This window comes from Empidonax traillii, unplaced genomic scaffold, assembly GCF_003031625.1.
Source record: "Empidonax traillii isolate 1590-97213 ecotype Southwest subspecies unplaced genomic scaffold, ASM303162v1 scaffold482:size1200881, whole genome shotgun sequence".
Taxonomy (NCBI): Eukaryota; Metazoa; Chordata; class Aves; order Passeriformes; family Tyrannidae; genus Empidonax; species Empidonax traillii.
In genome coordinates this window covers 804,917-822,435 of record NW_020955675.1, presented here as the reverse complement: position 1 = coordinate 822,435, position 17,519 = coordinate 804,917, and the positions used below count along the sequence as shown (strand labels likewise).

The following is a 17,519-nucleotide window of genomic DNA, read 5'->3' as shown; positions in this document are numbered from 1 at the left end:
TTTCCCTCCCACTGTTCTTGCCGGAGGAGATGGGGACAGGAAACACACAGGGACACCTGCACACGATCCGTCTGTTCCCACAGCCACCACCAAACTCTTCCCACCTCTCCCATCAGCGCCGCAAGAAGTTGCAGCCAACGCCTGACAAGTTCAATGCTCGAGCTTCTCATCCGCACGTTCACACCGGGGAATTCATGTGCCTTAACATCAGGTAATACAGACCAGCAGTTAAAAAAAAAAAAAAAAAAGATAAAATATTTAAAAATGAGTTTTAACAGTGATGCATCGCAAACGCAGATGCAAACCCAAAACCGAGCTGGTGCTTTGCTACTGATTTTTACCATTAGTTTTTAATAATCGAGCTCTTTCTGCAATACAACACAAAAGTTTAAAGCCCAAAGCTTACTAGTAGCAGCGTTAGCTAGACAGATAGCACGCAAGTTTGGTTGTTTTAATGGCCAAAACGCAGAACGCCCGGCGCGCACACACGGTCTGCAGCACGCCGAGCCAGCCGGCAGGACCGGGGGTGCCACGGCCGGCAGAAGCCCCTCACGACCGGGCTCTGGAAGCCCAGCTGCGGGCAAGGAATGGCCGGGAACGGCCACCCCGACCCGCGGGACACCCCGGGGGGGGTTTTGAGCGCGACTTTCCCCTCAGCACAGCTCCAGCCCCAGCGCTCTCGCCGGAGCCCCCCGGGGGCGGGGGAGAAGGGAGCGCGTCCCTGCCCTGGCTGCCCGCAGCAGGTGAGCACCTGAGGGCTGGGCTGAGGGGCTTCTGGGCTTGATTCCCGCTCCTCCTGGGTTATCCCGGGGGGAAGCAGCTCCGATCCCGACCGCCTCCCCTCCTCTCCCGCCGCAGCGGCGGGCGCAGCCCGTGCCCGTCCCTCCCTCCCTCCCTCCATCCCTCCCTCAGGTGCTGAGGGAGCGCCGGCGACCCCCGCACGGGCAGCGGCTCCTCCGCACCGACACAGAGCAGGAGGAGTCTCTCTCTCTCGCTTACAACAAATAAACTAGAGCCGCCACGCTGCGTTTGCACACACTCAGGTCCCTCAAGGGACGAGCGCACTCACCGGCACTGCCACCGCCCTGCCCGCTGCCCGGCGGTGCGCCCGCCGCTCCGCGCTCCGCCGCGGCTCTGCCAGGCTCGGCTCGGCTCGACTCTGCCAGGCTGGGCTGGGCTGGGCTGCGCTCGCCTCCGCTCCGCTCAGCCCCGCTGTGCCCCGCTCCGCCCGCCGCCGCCCGGGGTGGTGCCTTCGCCCCGCTCCGCCCCGCGCAGCCCCCGCCCCCGCCCCGCTCGGCATTGTGGGGCTTGTGGTCGCGGAGCGCGGACTACGAGCCCCAGGGCCCCGCGCGCGGTTCCGGACAACGCCTGGTGTGTGGTAACACCGCGGGTCTTCCTCCTTCTCCTCCTCCTCCTCCTCCTCCTCCTCCTGCTGCTCCTTCTGCTCCTCGCGGGCGCTTCCGGCGCGGCGGCGGCGGCGGCGAAGCCCCTCGGGAGCGGCGGGGCCCGGCGGGCCGGGGCAGGTGAGGAGCCGAGCCCTGCCCTGCCCTGCCCGGGGCCCGCCGCGCCCCGCGGGGCTGCGAATTAAACCTTCCCCCGGCACCGCGGCCGTGCTGAGGGAGCGGCCGGGGCGGCCTGGCCGTGCGGGGAAGGTGTGCGGGGTGTCCCCTGCGCTCCCGGCCGGGCCGTGACCTCCTCCTGCCCCCGGCCCCGGCGGGCTTGTCCTTCCCCTCGCCCTCCCCGCGGCCGCTGGGGCTCCGGGGCCCTCCCCGTGCCCGGCCTGGTGCCGGTTCCCGGTTCCCTCGGCCCGGGCCCGGCAGGCGCAGGCAGGCCCGGATGTGTTTTATTTCTGTGTGTGTATTTATTTTTAGCTCGTCCTCTCGCAGCGGGCGCTGTCAGGTGGCTGCGGCGGACAGGGAGAAAGGGCACCTCGGCGCCTTCCTGCGCCAGGGGAGGCTCAGGTTGGGCACAAGGAAGAAATTACTCACGTCGAGGGTGATTAGATATGGGAAGGGGCTGCCCAGGGGGGTAGTGGAGTCACCGACCCCCCGGGGGTGTTTTAAGGCGAGGCTGGACGTGGCACTCGGTGCTCTGATCAGGGTGACGAGGTGGTGTTGGGTCAGAGGTTGGACTCGATGATCTCAGAGGTCTTTTCCAACCTGTTTGGTTCTCGGATTCCTTCTCTGCAGGGTCCCTCGGGCTGTGCCCCCCCTTAGGGGCTGAGCAGTCAGGGTGTCCCATCAAGGTGCTCACTGATCTGGTGAGTTTGGCTGGTTCCTCTCCCGTGTCTCTGGATGGCTCAAACCTTGGGCCGGGTCTGTGCTGTTCCTGTTATCAGAGGAACTAATTGTCCCCTGGAATTTGTTTACGTGTTGGGAAGTATTTTTACGTTGGGAGCTGTGTCATACCTGGTGGTGTTCGATAAATAGGTTCACTTTCGCGTTCCCAAGGAGGTGAAAAAGAGAGAGAAGCAGGGGTTTGTTGTTGTGATTATATATTCTAACAGCCACAGCCTGGTTCGGTTATGCTATATAACAGTTTTAATGTTGCTGACTAGTGGAACTGGAGCACAGGCTGTGGGTTCTCATGTTAGGCACCAACTGGATGTGTTAGGACAGACTAAATTACTTCCATTTTGAAGTCCAGCAAAGGAACACGAACTGATTGTAAGCCTGACTTCAGGTTAGGCTTGGATTTTTTTTTTTTCTAAGTGGGTATGGTTCTATAAATAGGCACCTTGGGTTTATCACAGGTTTGTCTGATTTCTGAATTAGTCATAGAACTGTTCTAACAGTAATAAAATGCATAAGCAGTTCAGTTTTGTCAGTGAGCTCAACTTGCAAGTGGCTGTTACACGTGTATGGGGATGTTTGAGAGCTGCATCTCTTCTCTGTTCCAGACACTTTAAAGGCACTTCTAGAAATTCAATCCTCTTTTCTGGTGACATTGCTCTTCAGTGAACCTGCTGGCTGTGAGAGTTAGTAGAATATGGAATCAGTGCACTAGCCTGCCTTTTTGAAATTTCCTGTTATCTTTGCTGATTTTAAAATACAGAGATAGTTACCTTAACATTTGATCTGTATGCCAATCCCAGGGCATTCACTCATACATTTTAAAAAGGAGGAAAGTAATTCTGTATCTGAAGCACAAAGCCTTGAAGTTTTGTATAATATAATATAATCTAAGTTATGCAGTGGGAAATAGTTGCAATTGGGCAGGTAAGGTAAGATCTGAAAAAATAAAAGAGATGGGGGGAGGGGGTTGTTTTGTTTTTAATTTAAGTGACCATATAATTAAAAGAGCATATTCTGCAATTCTTTTTCTTCTGTAAACTTTGCAGCAGCCAAGTTGACCTAAACCCCCTCCTCCCGTCCACATTGCTCTTACATTCTGATTCAAGCTCTTTGCCTCCAAATTCAGAGGCAAATTATGAATTATGCTGTTATTTCTCTTCCCCTACTCTTTCTTCCTGTACTTAAATTATTTTTTTCTGGTAACTCAGGGGATCTCAGGTCAGGTTAAAGGTAAAACCTCTTGAATCCTCGCTGCAGAAAGTGGAGCAGAACTTCTTGGCAGTAGGACCATCTTTTCTAGCAGGAATAGAGCTGCAGTTTTTGCTAGAAGCCAACCACTGAAATAATAATTCTTGTAAATCACTGCCTCAGGCCTTGTTCCTCTGTGGTGCTTTTCTAAAAAAGAATATTAATGTCTAAGCACTTATCAGATCTGAGGTGGATGGAGCCTGGAGAAGCGAGTAGGGACAACATCAGTGCAGAATTAGATCTGCTGATGACACAACTGAAGACTGAAATCCTGCCAGTTGGTGCCAGATATTTCTGTTGGTTTAAAACTCTTTAAAAAGTTGAAATGAGGAGAGTCTCCTGTCTCCTCCTCAAACACTGTTGCAGAAATAGTTTCACACAAACACCTTTCTTTGATGGATACCTTGCTTGTTTTCACCCTGGCCTATGCACAGGTGTGGATTTTGTGGATTTGGAGCTCCACTGTGATGGTTCTGCTCTTATTAAGTATCTCAGCAGTTCTGTTTGATTTTTAGGGCACGGCTGAAAGTCTGTCAGTAAATGACACACATTAGAGGAAGCAGATTGTCACCTCAGACACCCATCACGGTGGTTGTACATCCTGGGAAGGGTGGGGGGGTTGTGCTCTTTACCTTTTTTTGACTCACAGGAAGTTTATCTTCGTGTAGGGTATTTTTTTTTTTTTCCTGCTGAAGTTCAGCTGAATGATTTAAAATGTCATTGGATGGGTATGGGGCAGTGGGTCTGGGAAGAATCTTTCCGAATCTGTTGCTCATCCAAAATGTACCACATCTCTCAGTGTTTGAATGGGATATAGAGACATAAAGGTTAGATTTGTCGTGCCAGGGAGAGCATGTATTCCATGTTAATACATCTCTGGATGTGTGTGCTGGTGAAGATTGAGCAGGCAGGGTTGTGATCACTGGCATCTTAGCCTAGTCTGCAAATCGAGATGCTCTGTAAATTCCTGTGTCATTCTGTGCATTCTCCCCCCATGCTGCTGATTGCTCATACGTGGATTGGAGTCCATGGGATCACTGGGACAGGAAAAGCTCAGGCTCACACACAGTGTCATGTTTGGCAGTGTCCTGCTGTCTTCTCCTCATCTGCCCTCTCAGCCCAATTAACAGGTTTGCCAGCAGAGTAACACCTTTTATGCATCCTACAGCAATTTCCCGGGGTTTTCTGAACGGCACTGCTCCATTGTGCTGTTCTAATAAATCACCTTCTCGTGGAATCTCATTCCATCTTTTTTGAGAATGCAAAAAGCCAGCTGACAGATGAAACTGGGGTAAACTCCTCTCAAAGAAAAGGCTCTTTTGAGACTGCAGGGAACCGAAGTTAAGCTGTTAGCAGACAGTGTCCTGCAGCCTGGCAGCCTGTGCAGAGCTGCTTTTGATCACATCCCCAAAGAAATGCTGGAAGCTCCGATAGTGTGCATTAAACTTTGGCTCCAGTCAGGCCGTTTTCAAGGTTGGTGAACTTGCTAATAGTTGATCTAAATAATAGAACAGAAACTTCATGAGGACTGAGCCCTTCCTCAAGTATTGTGTGTGGTTTAGTGCAGCTGTGACGAACTGTCTTCCTGTAGCACAGTAAATGTGGAATTTTTATTAAGATCTTTATTCTTTCTATTTAACACCAGCAAAGGCTGAAGTGCATAAATTGCATCCAAAAGAGGTGAAGAAGCTGATCCCTGACTGCAGAGATAAATAGTGTAGCAGGGTCAGCATTCAGGGCCTGGCATGATGGGGTGATGCTTCTAGAAAATGGGGAGATTTCTGGAATCATGAACAACCAGTGTGATATATTGAATATATTTCTTTTTATACATTGGCAACAAAGGCATGTGGTGTTCTCCTGTATTTCTTGTGTGTGTGTCTGTGTATAAATCCACCTCTCCAGTCACAACACTGGTGTCTTTTGTGTTCATATAAATCCAAAGTGCTGTATTTTTATTTTTTTTTTTTTTTGCTAAGAGTGTCAGTGTCTGGTAAAGAGGTAATAGATAATGTCTAATTGTTTTTATATGAGGGGTTTAACTGTACCATGGATTAGTAACAATAGCTTATGGCTCTTCAGGAGAAAATGAGTTCTTCATGGTAGTCCACAGTGTAATAGGTTTTCATCATCATAAAAATCCATCATTTCACTTAGTATTTCCTTTTTTGTGTGTGTGTGTGGGTACTGCTAACCCATAAAAACAAAGTAATTATATCTAATGGCAATTCTGTCCTTTTTTTGCCCTTCTTCCTGTGATAAAAATCTTTTGGGGAGAGCAGAACAATGTTCAGTGACCTGATTTAACTCTTTAAAAAACTTACTCTGAGAGTACAGTCCTGGCTAAAACCTTGCAGGGAATCCAGCTGCGAGTGCTGCCTTCAGTGGTGCTTGTCAGGTTAGTGTTTATATTTACTGAACTTCCAGAAACATGGAGTTCAACAGCAAAACAAAGAGATCTCCAGCCACTCTGGCCCTCACACGCAGGGAATCCACATGGATGGTAAATGGGACAGCTTGTACCTGCAGCAGGGAGTGAAAACTTGCTCAGACAAGTTCCCACCCCCCCCCATGTGAGCAGACCTTGCCTGAATTTATGTAACTCGAAAAATAGTCCACTTTTTGAGGAATGGGGAATATTCTCTTGTGTTCTTCCATGTTCCTGACAGCTCCAAAATATCTCAGGGTAGGTGAGAAAAATGGGAGAACCCTGAGATTTGCAATTCCATCCATGTGGACGTATCCACACAAACCCCTTTCTAAACCCCTGGGAATCCTGTCCTGGGGCTGTAGGAGTTGCTCATGTGTGTTATGTGGAAGGGTTGGAATAAGCAGTCCATGTCAGAAGACTGATAGAAATTTTTTACTGTAGTCATGTTTAATTTTTCTTCAGTGTTTTTAACTGTTGTGTGACCAGTCCTTCACCCACTTTGCAGTATATTCCCAGTTCACAGGCTCAGATGAGACGTGTGATATTTGTAGTCATCCAGGTTCTTCTCTGTGCTGACTGTAATCAAGAACAAATTTCACTTGTGTAATTATGGCTAAACTACTGTAAACCTGCCTTGGAAAAAAAGTATCTGTTCTTTTATCAAAACAGCCTGAAGATTTTTAGCTGCTGCAGAGCATAATAAGGAGTAGAACTGGAAGAAATAATCTTGGGTTTTTTTCACTTATTCACACTCCCAGTGATGCTGATTGCTGGAGTAGCTTCTGCTATTTCTTACAATTTCACTTCTTTCGCTTCTTACTAAAATGTCAATAAATTACATAGGCAAATACCTGGTGTCTGAAGCTTGTTAGGAGGAAAAAACCTCCTCTAGTGCATTAGATATTCCAAGCAAATCTAAGACTTTAAACTCTTAATCTTTTTATTTTAATTCCTAACTTGGACTTCAGGTCTTTAAACTCAATCATGTCATGTAAAATATTTTTAGAGAATCTGATGAACAGAAAATGTATCAGGCTGGAACAAAGGTTGCCTGTGAGCTGGAGGGTGATCTTCCTTCTTTTCCACATATTTGCTATGTCTGAGCAGCGATGGCTCCACGTTGGATGAGATGAGCTGGACTGGGTGGAGAACTTCCAAAACAGAGGTTCAGTGACTGGAACAATAATTTTTCCATTGAGTGAACAGAGCTGGGGACACACCCTGAGTGGAAACATGACTTCAGCTTATATAAACCCAAAGAGGGAATATTAGGAACTCACAGGGGTGGAAAGTAGGCACAGCTTGATGCATGTGCAAAAATATGGGGTATTTATAGGTAGTTTTAATGTTAATAGTCGTGATGCATCTATGTGGGGTTTGGGTTTGCAGCATTTCAAGCCTTCTCTGTAGGGGAGTTGTCAGGAACCTTATGCTGCTGCTTATGAGTAGTGGCAAGATTATTGTAAATACATATCAAACAAAATCACTGTTTGGGGGAAAATTGATTCCATAAGAACTTGAAGGAAAAAAAAAAACAAACGCTTCTGGTAGCACCCTACTCTTAAAATATCCACTTAATACATCTCAGGGCTTTGAAGTCACACAGAGTGGTCATTCCATATTTCCTTGACTCATGTCACAAGGAATTCCTGGTTTCTGGGCAGTACCAGGCTGATGTTGATCTGTGTTTTCATTTTTAGAACCTGCCAGTCCTGAGTCTGTCTTTGTAACTGTGTGTTTGTTTTTTCTTTTCCTGCACGCCCTCAGGACGATCCATCACTTTCCCAGCCCTTCAAGGATTCTTGCACGACGAGGAAAAAGAAGAAACGTTCCAGTGAATGAGGAGTTCTTTGCTTCTATAGTGTTTTCCTGGAGAAGTGGCTCTTTGAATGAGGATGACAATGGAAGAGATGAAGAATGAAGCAGAGACCACTTCTATGGTTTCCATGCCTCTCTATGCTGTCATGTACCCTGTCTTTAATGAGGTGAGCTGCAGTTTGCTGGGGAATTTAACAATCCCCCTTCATTTTGGCAAACATGGGCATGGTAACAGGTTGCTCAGTTTGACCGTGGGAGCTTTGTGTCTGACACCATCTCCTTTCCATGCGTGGTTTTACCCTTTCTCCATGAATACTGTTTCCTGCTCATCAGAGATTGCTGGTTGTCTTGGCCCTGTGAACATTTTAATTTTACTGCTAATGGTTGTGATTTAATAGGATATTTGATTTTCTGTGAGTATCAGAGGTTGGCAAGATATTCCCCAAAGCTTCTGTCAGACTTTTGCTGCAAAATACATCCAGTGACACATTTGATTTATATGAGGAGGGGGAAGTCTTTCCTTTGGGATTGAACATCTCTCAAATGACAGCAGTAATTCAAAAGCCTCTGTCAGTTCCCCACTGCATGATGTGGGTAAGGCAGGCCATGAGTATTTTACGTGTTTTGTTCTGATGGCATCAGAATTCCTAACAATTCCAAACTTTCCTTGCAGCTGGAGAGAGTAAACCTGTCTGCAGCTCAGACGCTGAGAGCAGCTTTTATTAAGGTGAGAAGGATCTCGTTTTGAAGAGTGATTGTTTCCAAGGTAAACCATCTGTAGTAAAGCTAAAAAGGCAACTTTCTTGTGGCCTTGCCTTTGCACCTGAAGGCTCCATCCAGTCTAAAAGTGAAGTGGACAATTGCATGGGCTTGGAAGTTGGAGAGGTCGGATGTTAGGAGTAGAAATCTGAATGAAACATTTGAAACATTTGAATGAGACATTTTCAACAGACTTTTGTCTTGTCTCCATGTAGTACAACAGCTTCAGTGAGGAAGCAGCCAGTGAATAAATAATATACTCAATCTGAAAATGCCAGTATTATGTGGCAGAGGTGCTCATGAGCAATAAACACACAGCAGGATTTGGAACTGCTTTAAGTGAGTGGTAATGGGATTGTTTTGTGGATGAGGATCAGTTCAGTGCTTGTGTCTGCATCCAGCAGTAAAAGGAAAAAAAGAGTCTTCTAACTTTTATATTCCTAAAGGGCGAAAAATTCCTTTATACTCCTTTATTGAAGTGCTGATCTTTTGAAATTCTTCAAACAAAAATAATTTCAGGCGTGACAAATCTCAACACGTGAGCTGTGCGAGTCCGTTATACTTCCCTGTTTATAAGGCTCAGTCTGAAATTGTTCCTTGACAATCCGAAGTCTCAGCTAGAGCTCATGCAAGCTCAATGTTTTTACAACTAATGATAAGGAGCTGAGTGCAAATAATATAAAAAACTGAGATATTGGTAGCCAAAAAAAAAGAAACAACACCAAAAAACCAAAACACTCATTCTTATTCCACACAGTGCAGGTTTTTTAGTAGCAGCACAGGTAGTGGGAACACCTCCAGTGTTAGCTGAGCTCTAGCTTAGCTTTACTTAGATATATCATCAGTCAAAAGCTGGGTTTTTTTTTTTTTACTGAAAAAGCAATTCCACAATGCTGTCTGGAGCATATGATGTGATTCATAAGAGGCACATTTGGAAAATGTCATGTGGAAGGTGGGGGAGCAGCACCTGGCTTTGAGTGAATTGAATTCCAGTGGATACAGTGTCTGCGCCTCAGAGCTCAGTGTTTATGAAAATATAACAGGATATAAAAATTCATGAAAGCCTTTCTCATTCAAATTGAAACGAGTGGAAAGGCTTACTGGGAAAGTTATTTATACCAAAATCAGTGATGCTGCCCAAAATAACGAATGTTGTAGTGGAAAAATGGTTTTCAGTGTAATCTGCTGGTCTAAAGCCGTTGGAATTCAAAGTTTCTTGCAAACTCCTGCAGTATCTGAAGCGAGATACATGAAAATCTTGCCTTTATGCTTGCAACATTATTGGCATTTTAAAGAGTAACAATTTGCTTTACTGTACAGGCTGAAAAAGAAAATCCAGGCCTTACACAGGACATCATCATGAAAATCCTGGAGAAAAAAAGTGTGGATGTGAACTTCACAGAGTCCCTTCTGCGGATGGCAGCGGATGATGTAGAAGGTAATAAATCCCATGTTGGGTAACTGGATTTTTAATTACACTGTTAACTAGAAATAGGCATTTCTCTGCCTCTCTTTTTCAGTAGAGATTATTTGTTTCTTAATGCGATTTTTTTAGCGTGGTATAAAAGAATGTTTACATTTTTTGAATACTTCTTTAGGAGAAGTTGAATCTTTCTGAAAACTATACTTGAATAATGAATGTTAAGGACTGTATTTATATGGGTGCATAGTTCACATTTTGCATTGCTAACAACACAGAAAAAAGCATAAGTGGAGTATAACATTCTCTTTTTTTTTCCCCCTCTGTTTCAAATTAAAAGCAGAAGTTGCACTGTCAAAGAAGGCGAATGTAGACTTGAAGTTATTTTGATACTGAATTTGATTACTGTGGTGTCTTCAGTGTCTCAAGTAAATAAGGATGGGCTCTTTTTGCCTGGTGCAGTAATAAAGGGGATGTTTCCCTGTGTTTTGGTTCATGCAGAGTGTGTTCACTGCAGTTCTCTGCTCATGGCTATTTTTGTGCTGTTCACCTTCAAATATCCCATGGCACTACTGCTGCATTTTTGTGGAGTGTTTTTAGCTGTCACTGGAGACTTGAGGACACACTGATGGTGTTTCTGAATATGTTCTTTTTGGTAGAGTACATGATTGAAAGACCAGAACCCGAATTCCAAGATCTTAATGAAAAGGCACGAGCACTTAAACAGATTCTTAGTAAGATTCCTGATGAGATCAATGACAGAGTGAGGTTTCTTCAGACAATCAAGTAAGTACCATGTGATGGAATTTTCTGCAGATTGAGAAGTTAAACTTTTTATTTAGGCCTGATTCTCACTCAAATGTTTAGGATGCTCCTGGACCAAACTTACCTTGCTGATTCCCACCCTGAATTCCCAGGGCACTGCTCTGGCTCTCTGCATTTGCTCTTGTGGCATCACATCTGACACTTCCTCTGTAGAGACTGTTTGAAGAAGTATTTGATTCTCAGAAGGGGATTAAATTCCAGCATTTCAATGGATCACTTAAGGATATTACAATTACTGTGGTTTTTTTTTTTTTTCCAAACAGGGACATTGCAAGTGCAATAAAGGAACTTCTGGACACAGTAAATAATGTCTTCAAGAAATACCAGTACCAGAACCGGCGGGTATGTGCCAGCTCTTCCCAGGCAATATTGAAATAATCTAAGAGGAGGCATTTCCTTTTGATTAAAGGATGAGTAGGAGACCTTAACTGATCAATGACTTAACAGTGATTTACCACCAAAGTTGTTGTGGGATAGGTCTGGGCAGTTTTATGGGAAGAGAATGATATCTCTTCATATCTTCTAAGAAAAAAGAGAATCAAAATGCTGTCCCAAACATGATGTCAGCCAGTTTTGTGATCAGTGCAACCTCTACCCAACAGTCTGTGAGCTAAGACTCTGCTCCTGATGTTTTTGTTTTCTCAGGCACTCGAGCACCAAAAGAAAGAGTTTGTAAAATACTCCAAAAGTTTCAGTGATACTCTGAAAACCTATTTTAAAGATGGAAAGTAAGTATGGTTTTGTACTAACAATTTACATCATCAAAGGCTGCGTTAACAGGGGAAAATGAGACAAAGCTACCTTTCTCAGCACTTGCATAATTTTTCATACCTGTGTCCTTAGACTATCATGGCTGCTTTAAATATTATTTCTTTTGTAATGCCTTTGAGGAAAGTGAATTTTTTTTAAATGCACCATAATACAACACCCGTATGCAGTATTAGTTTTAAATCTGAATTTGTGAAGTTAAATGTCCTGGCCCTGTGTGGTTTTTCTCAGTGTGTATAGAAGGGCAAAGAAATTATGAGTTCTTTATTGAAAAAAGTAATTTACCTATTTGCAGTTTCGTTTGCAAACACTAAACATCTGTGAAATGTTCTCTTTGATTTACATTTTTATTGGCCTTTCTTTACAGGCCCTTATAATGCTTTGCGGTATTTGGAATTTCTCAGTTGAATCTTTTTCTCTTTGAACATTTTAGCCTTCGAACTGAGGCTTTTTTCCAGGTCTTCACCTTGGCTTTTTAAGTCCACGTTGCTGGATAATTCACTGTGGTGATTGTTTGGGAAGATGAGTGTATCCCCCTCAGATTTTGACGGTGCCAAAGTGTCCTGTGTGCTGCACTTCTAAAAATGAGAACTTTCATGTCAGCTCTTGTCGAGCTTGGCAAAGCCCAAGAACACCCAGGAGAGGGTTCATTATTAAAGGACAGGGAAGTCTTAAGACCAGCTGGGAATACTGGGAATAATCCTTCTTCAATCAAAGCATTCTGATTTTCTTTTCTCACTGAATTTGGGGCTAAATTTGGTTATGATACCAAAAAGAGAAATTTAGGCCTTATAACTTGTATAATTATTGGACAGAAGTGCTGTGTGTTGCAGGCATAACCTTGTTATTTGCAGTATCCACTTCCAGCCCTCAGTCATCTGCTCCACTTTTTCTCTTGGTTACCTAAACCCCAGAATCAAACAATTGAGATGTCAGTGATGACTGAGAGCCCAATTCTTTGAAGTTTTCCTGCCAAATAAGCACAGCCTTTCCAGGATCAGCTGTGCAGATGAGGCCGGGGTGCCAGCACTGAGCTTCAGGTAGATCACGACAGGGCAGGACATCAACACACTTCCAGTTTTCAAAGCCTGGGTGCCAGTAGTGCTGGATTTCTGGAATGCCATGTTTCTGAAAGCCTCTGAAGCAGTGTCTTTCTCTCTCCACAGGGCAATAAATGTGTTCATAAGTGCCAACCGACTAATTCATCAAACCAACTTGATACTCCAGACCTTCAAAACTGTGGCCTGAAAACTGTATATGTTGAGAGTTGTACTTTTCAATGGTGGATAGGGTACCTTTATATGTAAATTTTAAAGTTTTGACTGTATAAATTATCAGCCCCTCTCCAGGGGAGGGGGGGGGGCCCTAATGCAGGATTTTGAATGGGATTATTGCCATCTTACACCATATTTTTGTAAAACATTGTAGCTTAATCATAATCTCACGAGGAAGATTTTGCATCACTTTTTTGCTATTATCATTCTTTTCAGAATTATAAGCCAAAAGAATTTACGCCTTAATGTGTCATTATGTAACATTCCTTATAAGAATTGTAAATATTTGGTGTTCTGTTTCTGACATTTTAACTTGAAAGCGGAAAACTGCAAGATTATGTATTTAACGATATTGGTGGCAAATATTCAATAAATAGTTTACATCTGTTAGACTGTCTTTTTGTATGTGAACAAAAGTGCATAGCTCATCGTTCTAGAACTGCAGAACACTCATTAAATAGAAAAAAAAAATTCAAATTATTTGGGTGCTTAAAGCTACTGGGAGTTCAAATCAGTGTAAAATCAGGGGTTTTCCTTAAAGCTGAGATTTTTGGCTGTGATCTAGACCAGAATACCAGAATAATTATATTAAAATGTCTTTGACAAACTAATAAGTAAACTCAGAAGTGAGATGTTCTTTTGTTTTTGATAGAAACTAAATCTCACTTCTTTCCTAATCTTCTCTTGGTGGTGAGTTAACAGGTTTTTTTTACTCCTAGACTATTCCAAGGTTTGGAGCAGAGGATTATTTTAAATATATGCAGCTGAGTTTGCAGCAGAGGTTGAGTTTAAAATCTGAAGATAAGTGGGTTTTAAATTGGTGCCCTTTGGGAGGGAGGAGGAGAGAAGCTGGAACTCTTCCAGGTAGCACTAGTGATATCTATACTATGCATGCCACGAGGCAACTTTTATTTTTCAGGGATTGCAATCATGTGAGACCTCCACTGACAAACCTTGGCTGTGTCGATGGTTGAGAGCTGCTGATGGACAGAGTCAAATTTTATCAGCGTGATTTCATGGTGATATTTCACAAGCTTAAGGAATCTCCCTCGTGCCCCTTTGAAGAGCACCTTGAGCTTATTTTGGAAGAGAATAAAAGTTCTTCAAAATCTGTGGCCATAACTAGTAAGTTTAGAGAAGAATGTGAAGCAGTTCATAAAGCTGCACAGGCTGTTGCAGGAGGATCACTCCAGGCTGAAAGAGCACAGTTGCTACAGAAATACTCCTTTTTTTTAGGTGTAAATGCTGAAGAAAAGGCCCATCCAGACTTTCCTTGCACACTGGCCTGGTGCTGTATTGCTCTTTTGGGGCAAGTGCCTTATCCAGAGTCCAACAGCTGGGCCCTCGAGTTTGGTTATCTGCTTCAATCATCAGAGAGGGGGGAAGTGCAACCTGCAGCCCTCCCAGATAGCACTGGACGTTCTGCTGTCTGTCTGGCCATGGAGTTGTTTCCTTGCTGAGAGCTCTGACTGTAGTGAAATGGAACAGTGTGAGGAGAGTGTTGTGTCAAAACCAGTCCTTGGGAATGTACCTTGTGAGAGTTCTGTTTCCACACGAAGCTCTGAAGGGGACATGGCCCTTGAAGCTTTGCTGTTCAGCCTGTTTGATGTCCTGCCAGTGGTGTGGTGTGTCAGCAGCAAATTGAGCTTAGTAACGTGACAAAGGGATGCAGATACAATTTATAGAGTTTAAACTTTCTGTTATTTGTCCAAGCTTGGCCTGCTGAAATGTCAATTCTTGGAAAGTGGTAGGAGAGCAGCAGTTTTAGAAGCTACTGAGGAGACAGCCTGACTAAATCAGAGTAATATTTCATTTGCATCTTTGCTTTCTGTAAGTGAAAAGGTTGAGTAGTCTTCCTTGTGGGTGATGTTTCACTTAAGTCATAGCTGCAGAGGGCTTCATGAAGACTAATTAAGTCAGCTGAGAAGGAAGGGAAAGGCACCTGGAGTTTGTGATACTTCATTTGTCTTGAAAAAGAGTCTTTGGTACTGGGGAGGCTGCAGCAGTCACTGCAGGGAGACAGAGACATGAAAAGTTGGGTTATGTTTTCCAAATTGGACTTAATTCCTATAATATTCTGAGATTTCTCTATTTTCTTGGATTGAGAGGGACAGTAGCAGATGTTGGGAATCATTAGCTGAATGATACCATGTTTATAAGTGTCATAAAAAATATATTAAAAAAACATTGATGACTTGGGTCCTTTTAATTGATTCCTGGTAAAATCAGAGGCTGTTTCATCAAGAAATGAACTGTTCCTGTTCATCAGATCTTCCCTAAACCTTTACTGGGTAAAAGGTACCAAATACAGGGCTGAGCTTCAGGTAGTCTGGCCAATGTGTTTTGTTTGATTTATAACCTCATTGTGATTTCTTTATGTTACCCTTAAAATTAATGGAAAATTATTCATTGTAATCAATGTCTGGTAATGGGAAAACTTGAAAACTGGTGTCTTCAGGTTCACACTCTTCTCTTGTGTGCAGTGAATCCATATCTAGTGGTCTTATAAACCTCTATTTTCCACTGAATATGAGCTGGGACATATGTCTGTCAAATTTTATTGTGGTTTTTGCACTTTATTCTTCCAGTTACCTGAGTAGCTAAAGATAAGTTTCTCTTAAGGATTTCTGAGACAGCAGTTAGTGTTGCAAAATGCTCTTAGAAAATTTCTGCTGTGAATGTGGGTTATGACTGCTCTGATAATGTTACCGTACAGAAAACCGACCTAATAAACAAAATAAAACTTTGTATATTTGTTAACGAAGCAAAGAAACGTCTTAATCCCTTGTTTTGATTTCCCTCAGCCTGTGAAGGCAGCGCAGGGCGAGCTCAGACTGACTCATTTCTGGTGAGCAGCCTGGCTTGGTGGTGATGCAAAGATCTGTGCAGGAGTGTGTGAGATGTGATGTGCCAGCCCAGTGCCAGGTGTATCTGCAGGGGTGAGTATGAATCCTGAGATAGGATCAGTCTTACCTGATGCTTTCCCAGGGACTCTGCTCCCTGAGATGGGTGGGGAAGGAAGGGAAGGTTATCCAGGCAAACTCGCCACAAATCTGATCCGTAGATTGTTGCAGTCTGAAGGGGGAATCAAATAAAGGTACCAGCATGTGCAGCAGTGCTGATAACTGGGTTTGGTGACTGCCACCTGCCTTTGGAGGAGGCACTGGCTGTTCTGCCTGGCTTTGCCATGCCCAGCCTGGCTCCTCTTCCCACAGGACCATCCAGTTCCTCTTGGGAAAGGGATTGCAGGCAGTTTGTGCTGGGAGGGGTGGGAACTCTCTTGAGCTTTGCCTGATGATTCAGGGCAGTTGTTCCCTGTGTCACTTTTCACTCCCCTGTTTTGCTCTTCCCCATCCCCATCTGGGCAGATGCTGCTTTTAAAAGAGACCAGTAGGGGATGTGCTTCAGGAGCAGAGGCACTGCCTGAGAGCAGAATTAGTGCTAAAAAGGAGGGTTGAAAAAATGCTCCTGGGTCCTTTGGCTTTTTGTTACAGAAATTAAAAATACTGCATAATGTTGGCCTTAAATCTGTCCGGTTCTATTGTAAAACCAGCTCCTTTGTCCTCGTTCCTCCCGTTAGATGTCATTTTACAACAGTCTGAGAGAATAAAAAAAAAACCCCTTCAAATATTGAAGTTTAATATGCTGCATGAATTTAATTTATGATGAAGAATTCACTAACCTTGTCCACGGCCAATTGTCCTTTTTCCCCTCTTCTTCACTGAGTCATGGGATGAATTGTATCAGCACAGATACACCGTCTCAAGGTTTTGGACCTCTAAAAAGAGCAAAGTACTGGGCAGTGCCAAAATTGCTCCTTTGAGGCTGAGCCAAAACAATTTCTCCTCATGTTTTTAACACGAGCTTGAATTTTGCCACAGAACTCTTTGGTGGTGGTGAGCACCAAGAGGAAGGGATGTTAAATTCTTCCAAGAAACAAGAGGAAGGGGAGATAAATCCTTCTCACCCTAGAGACAGAAATGTTCTACTTACTCAGTGTATTCAAGAAGGAAAAGTGTTTTTTTTTTAGTGCTGTAATTCCATTATTGGGGACAAGGTAAGCAAAATAGATTTTCAATTGCTGATTTCTCATGCACACTCAGATCTGCTGGGTAAACAGTTGTGAATTTGCATTTGGTATCACAGTCAAAGGAGTGATTACACCTGATGGATAGAATAATTTTAGAGAATATTTTGTAGTATTTCACTAAGCTAAAAAGCTGAAAGCCCTATATCTAAATTAGACGTGTCTCTGACACTTTATTATTTCATAATTGTAACCATGAGACTTCTCACAGTAGGTAATTGCTTTTTTCCCCAAAGCTGCTTTGGTCTCCAAGGACAAGTGATGGGTGAAATAGAAGCCTGAGTGCCTGAAGTTTTAAAGTAAAGAGAATAAAGTATGAGCTCCAAATATAATTCACTTAGTCTCCCTTCTTGCTGCTGGGTATCTAATCTCTGCTAGAGCCACAGTGAAAGAATTTAAAAGGAGGCTGAGTTACAACCTTTAAGAAAGCACAGGAACTTTCATGGTGAGTGAATTTCCTAATTAAAATGTTAATTGGAAGGATTTTGCCTTGCTCATTGAGGGAAGTGTGGTAACCCTTTTTTCCCTGCTGTTTGTGCAGCAGTGTGATATTAAATAATCCTGTGTGTGCTTTTCTGCATCTGCTTAGTGAGTG

At 43.8% G+C, this 17,519-nt stretch overlaps 2 protein-coding genes across 3 annotated transcripts in view; one reads left to right on the top strand and one right to left on the bottom strand.

Moving 5' to 3' along the window:
* Nucleotides 1-1,148, bottom strand: part of SERPINI1 (serpin family I member 1) — a 41,928-nt gene extending 40,780 nt beyond the window's left edge. The window contains exon 1 of the mRNA XM_027896145.1: nucleotides 1,070-1,148. The gene's annotated coding sequence lies outside the window, so the exon portion shown is untranslated. The remainder of the gene's footprint in view (nucleotides 1-1,069) is intronic.
* A 141-nt stretch (nucleotides 1,149-1,289) lies between these two features.
* Nucleotides 1,290-15,585, top strand: PDCD10 (programmed cell death 10). 2 transcript variants are annotated; one of them, XM_027896146.1, is made up of 8 exons: nucleotides 1,290-1,371; nucleotides 7,741-7,958; nucleotides 8,465-8,518; nucleotides 9,871-9,988; nucleotides 10,630-10,756; nucleotides 11,059-11,137; nucleotides 11,441-11,523; nucleotides 12,730-15,585. In XM_027896146.1, the coding sequence occupies exons 2-8, from the start codon at nucleotides 7,863-7,865 to the stop codon at nucleotides 12,809-12,811; spliced, it is 639 nt and encodes a 212-aa protein (XP_027751947.1). In that variant the 5' UTR covers nucleotides 1,290-1,371; nucleotides 7,741-7,862; the 3' UTR covers nucleotides 12,812-15,585. The 2 variants fall into 2 exon arrangements, with proteins under 2 accessions (XP_027751947.1, XP_027751948.1); XM_027896147.1 differs by having other exon boundaries at nucleotides 1,299-1,523.
* Nucleotides 15,586-17,519: the final 1,934 nt, after the last annotated feature.

Bases quoted from the DNA above. Each gene is read 5' to 3' on its own strand.
- PDCD10 (XM_027896146.1), top strand. From the start codon at position 7,863: ATGAGGATGACAATGGAAGAGATGAAGAATGAAGCAGAGACCACTTCT. The intron at 9,989-10,629 runs GTAATAAATCCC...TCTTTTTGGTAG, and splicing joins GGCAGCGGATGATGTAGAAG to AGTACATGATTGAAAGACCA. The intron at 10,757-11,058 runs GTAAGTACCATG...TTTTCCAAACAG, and splicing joins AGGTTTCTTCAGACAATCAA to GGACATTGCAAGTGCAATAA.